We start from the raw sequence: 4,781 nt of genomic DNA, 5'->3' as shown, positions 1-4,781 counted from the left end.
TTAAACATACATGCCATAAAAAAGGGGGAGTAAAATACGATAACCAAAGAGAGCTTTGCATAATGACAGGGGAGCACAAAGAACCAACGAAACTCAAAGCAGCAGTAGGTTAGTTCATGCGGTGGCTGTTGGCTAAGCATGCGTTTGATCGTGCACCAGACTCATTTTGAAGTCCCCTTTACTGTTCATGATATTCTGTCCAGGGATGAGGTTATAAAGCCCACAAATTCTTCACTGTGGCCAGAGTGTAATGTGAGGGCATAAACCTTCAAAAATGTAAGCAAGAACTAGCACTCCTGAACTCAGTAGCAGAGCCTTCTTCTGCCCTTTCACTGACGATATACCAAATGATGATTACAACCTTCGACTTAACAACTTTCTCAATCTTGTGATCAAGAACACCAAAGGAAAACTGAGAGCTATGTCTTGGGGATCAAGGAGGGGGGCACCGCTTATTTAGACAACCTCTCATCCACAGATCCCTTTTGTTGAACCAAAACAAATAAAACAAACTTCCACCAGACAAACAAAAGAAACCTATACAAAGAATCAAAGAGGGATGATGAAGAATGAACCAAGCATGCGTCAGTCAAAGCTGGAAGGGGGACTCCATCTCCCCTGTAAGTAGTCTTCCCAAGACTTATTGGCTGTCAAGTAGTGTACAGTTGGTTCTGTGCTGCTTATGGAAAGAGAATCATCTTCAACATTGAGCAAAGCTACGTTCAGATGAGACTGGATGTTAGAAGCTGGGGTCAATTCGTCGTCCATTCCGTCAAACTTTTCTGCAGAATAATTAATTTGCAATTTGGCCCACTTGGTTACTTCTTCATCTCCCTGAAGTAGCTTCAAGATCTGCGCCATAAACAAATTAGATGGTCTGAACTATTTACAAATATGAACTTGGTATGGTATCTTCTAAAGAAATTTCACCACAACTTCATGGTAAAATAAATGTAAGATAAAGGAAGTGGTCCATTTTCTCACAACAAAATGTTAGGAACATCATGTGAAGAAAGTTTTCAAGACAGCAAACACAGTTTGTGCACAGATGAGTACTGAGCGAAACTTACAAGGCCCATGTGAGGCCGACAATGAGGAGCACGTCTAACACAGAGAGAAGCAGCCATAGCCATCCTTTCTATCTGATCAGAATCAACCGTTTCCTTCAAACTAGGATCCAGAAGTAGCATATATTTCCCACCCTGAAGAATTGGCTTGGCCTGATTACGATTATTCATGTATCAGCCTGGGACTCAGACACTTAGGCACATTAACAACTCAAAAAAAAAAAAAAAAATTATTGCCCTAGGATAAGAAAACTTACCCACATGACAAGGCTCTCCTGACCCTTTGGATGCTCATTACTAATGGGCTTCCTTCCTGAAAGAAGCTCAAGAAGCACAACTCCGAACGCGTACACATCAATCTTGTTAGTCACCTTCCCATACATAAAATACTCTGGAGCCAAATACCTGCATTGTCACACACAAATGAAAAACTGTATATGTGGCTAAGGTTTGCACATCTTTTATGTGTAATTCTAGAGGGATGAGCTACACACCCAAATGTCCCTGCAACATCATTGCATGTTATGGAGGTTGAAGATACAGAAGCCCACTTGGCAAGTCCAAAATCCGCTAACTGAAGCCATCATATAAGATGAATATCATGACAGCAAGGCAATGGAATTCACAACTCATGCCTTATAATTAATCATAATACCTGAGGGTCAAAATCATCAGTGAGAAGTATATTGGATGATTTCACATCCCTATGGATAACAGATTGTACAACACTACTATGAAGATAATCCAGAGCCTCTGCTACACCCAAGGCTACCTTATATCTATCACCCCAACCAAGAGTATTCTTGCCCTTTTCACCTAATAACAAATATGACTAAGATAAGCGAGAATATCAAAAGAAAAAAAATGATAGTACAGTACTAAAACGCAAGTAGTTTACCATGCAGGTTTTCTTCCAAGCTTCCTCTCGATAGAAAGTCATAGACCATAAGAAGATTATTATCCTCGAAACAGAAACCAAATAATGAGATTACGTTTTTGTGACTTAAGGCGGTGATGATCTCAATTTCTAAAATGAACTCTTTAACAACATCTTCAGAGGGCTTCAAGATCTTCACTGCCAACTCCTTTCCATCTGGAAGATAACCCTTATAAACCTTGCTGCTCCCACCCGTACCAATGAGATACTCTAAACAGATCAAACAGAAACTGTGAGGCACGACTTCACTTCTTATAAAAAACAGAAACACAAATATCTAAAAGGATAGATGACGATTTCAACTAATAAGAAAAAAAGGGAAAGAAAAGTAATAAACCTGGTGAGAAGTTGGAAGTCACTTGTACAAGTTCTTTATAGCTGAACAATCTGCAAGTGGAAGAATACTTTTCATGCAGAGACTCCGATTCCTTGGGAATGTTCTTTGCTCCATCTCTGTGGATCTCATCCACCGTCGTGGAAACAGAATCTCTAACAAGAACCATAGCTCCACTTTTTCCATCCAAACTGATGGTGATGAGGTCCTCCAGTTTGGCTTGTTTGTCATCGAGATGAATAGCAGCAGTCAAGTGCCTACATGGCAAGTGCATAGCCCATTGGACAACTGAAATCTGCCTATTTGAGGACTTCACTTGGGCATAACCATGGGGCAAGATTGCCCTTCTTAATAGGGGCCAACCAGGTCTCGTTTCAGGTACCTCTCTGACCAACAAAGAGATCAAGGAAGTCTCAGAAGTATGCACAGGAACTAAAGCTAGTGAATCATCTACAGATGGTCCTTCAGTAGATTGGTCAGAATTGGCCTCTGCAGACTTAGGTGGAGCGTGGCAAAGAGAATCTCCAGGCAATATGGAGAAGGGTGTGCAAATTGAACATTTCTTCATAGGGGCTTTGCTGACAGGAATGCCACTCAACACGTCAGTGATATCTGAAGCATTCAGAGAGTTTTGGCTACTTTCCTGATCATTATTGTTTTTCTTATCGCCAGCAGCTTTTGAGGACGGATACTCGAGAAGTTTTACACTTGATGTCTTAGAATTTTTGCTCAAGGTCCAATGGATTGCCTCAAAAAGTCTAAAGGGCTGATGCTGTTGGCTGCCCTTCTTGTGTCCTGCTGAAGAAACTTAAGATAAGCATGAGAATATTAAGACTGCAAGACACAGAAAAAAGACAAAGAAGAAACAGAAACAATCTGAAAGTGTACCAGACGTGGAAGTGGCTTCTCTTTGGAATGCCACCTTGCCATTGTTCACAGCAAGCACCAAACAATCACGAGGGAGCTTCCTCCCGCAGTATTTGGCTATGGAAGTCCAAGACCTGAAACTCAGAGTTCACAGGGCTCAGAATTAGTACCAGAGAAAAGAGACAAAAATAATGTGGTTAACAAATTAAAAAAGTTGGCGCCTTCCACTGCAATACTCCAGTTGCAGCGTATAGCCATGATTAAGTAGAACGCAGAGCGAGGAAATTTTAAAAAATAAAAAGAAAAAACATTAAGAAAGTAACCAAAATTTTGCTTGAGGATTTATTAATCAAATATCAGACTCAAACAAACCGTGAAAGCTGGTAGACAGCATTCGATAACTAAAACAGATAAAAAGGGGGAAGAGCATTCTGCATTAATCCACCAATTGATCAATCAGAGGAAATAAGAAAATTACCAAATCAAAACATACCCAGTTACCTAAAAGACAAGATAAACAAAAAATACATATAGAAATCGAGAAATATAGAATATTACAAATTAGAATAAGTAATATCAGGGAACGGAGCGAACCTAATTGGGGGAAGTTTAGAGACACCCAAAATAACCTTACAGGCGCCGTAAGATTTTGCTTCCTTCACTAAAACCTTTCTCACCGATGAACCCCGACAGATCTTTAGCTTCAAACCCACTTGCTTCAGATTGCAGAACCCTTCATAGACCGCCAGAACGGAATCAAAGGCCTTGACCATAGATATAAGCGAAGATTGCCCGTTCCGGTCGAACAAATCTGCGTTGAACACACAATATCAGGAGAAAATAACCCAACACCTACATCACAGACCGTACCGACAAAAGTCCACAGAATCCTACAATGGCGATGCTTGAAATATTACCGTCTGTATCGAGGACATGAAGAGCAATAACACGATCCCCAGGTTCAGAAACTTTTACGAGAGCCCATGTGAGCAGTTCTTTGCTGGGTTGGTCCAATTTGACCCCAACCACAAGGGTTCTGTTAATGGAGTTTTCTTCTTCTTCTTGATAGCTCTCCAATCTTTTCATCTTCGTCTTCTCTACTTCTTCTCCCAGATATTTTCCTTCCTCTTCCTCCGCCTCCACCCCTTCAGATCCTAGTAACCTTGACCACCATATCTTCCATCACATGAATTTTGCATGCTCCGCCGACAGTCTTTCCTGGAGAGCACGAGAGTGACTTATGCCCTCCCGTTGCAAAAGGGAAGCTTAAATATTTGTCACCGAAATTCCTATTTCAAGAAATGCATTTTTTTCTCCTGACTGAAAGATCATGAGGAGACCCAACAAAGAGAGAATTTTCTGACGAATCACACTGATCGTGGGTCGAAAGAAATTACTGACACCAATAGCAGAACAAGGAGAAAACAAAGGACCCACATGGAGAGAGAATTTTCTGACGAATCATACTGATCGTGGGTCCAAAGAAATTACTGCTACGAATAACTGAACAAGGAAAAACCAAAAAGGGAGCAAAAGCGTTAAAACAAGGGCGTCCACTGTCCACTGTCAAACCTGC

General features: G+C 40.9%; 1 protein-coding gene across 3 annotated transcripts; it reads right to left on the bottom strand.

The window, feature by feature from the left end:
- LOC137949828 (protein kinase STUNTED-like) lies at positions 1 to 4,475 on the bottom strand. 3 transcript variants are annotated; one of them, XM_068796024.1, is made up of 10 exons: positions 4,123 to 4,468; positions 3,800 to 4,016; positions 3,227 to 3,339; positions 2,342 to 3,136; positions 1,966 to 2,214; positions 1,723 to 1,883; positions 1,562 to 1,641; positions 1,325 to 1,472; positions 1,071 to 1,220; positions 1 to 852 (listed from the first exon to the last, which is right to left on the bottom strand). In XM_068796024.1, the coding sequence occupies exons 1-10, from the start codon at positions 4,289 to 4,291 to the stop codon at positions 586 to 588; spliced, it is 2,349 nt and encodes a 782-aa protein (XP_068652125.1). In that variant the 5' UTR covers positions 4,292 to 4,468; the 3' UTR covers positions 1 to 585. The 3 variants fall into 3 exon arrangements, with proteins under 3 accessions (XP_068652125.1, XP_068652126.1, XP_068652127.1); XM_068796025.1 differs by having other exon boundaries at positions 2,342 to 3,133; XM_068796026.1 differs by lacking the exon at positions 1 to 852 and having other exon boundaries at positions 1,128 to 1,246; positions 4,123 to 4,475.
- Positions 4,476 to 4,781: the final 306 nt, after the last annotated feature.

Source organism: Aristolochia californica, unplaced genomic scaffold (genome assembly GCF_029961685.1).
Source record: "Aristolochia californica isolate CCGP_79_NKW_82.1479 unplaced genomic scaffold, dmAriCali1.0.hap1 SCAF_14, whole genome shotgun sequence".
In the NCBI taxonomy this organism is placed as follows: domain Eukaryota; kingdom Viridiplantae; phylum Streptophyta; class Magnoliopsida; order Piperales; family Aristolochiaceae; genus Aristolochia; species Aristolochia californica.
Note: the sequence above shows the minus strand (reverse complement) of the source record. Positions and strands in the feature narration are given on the sequence as shown.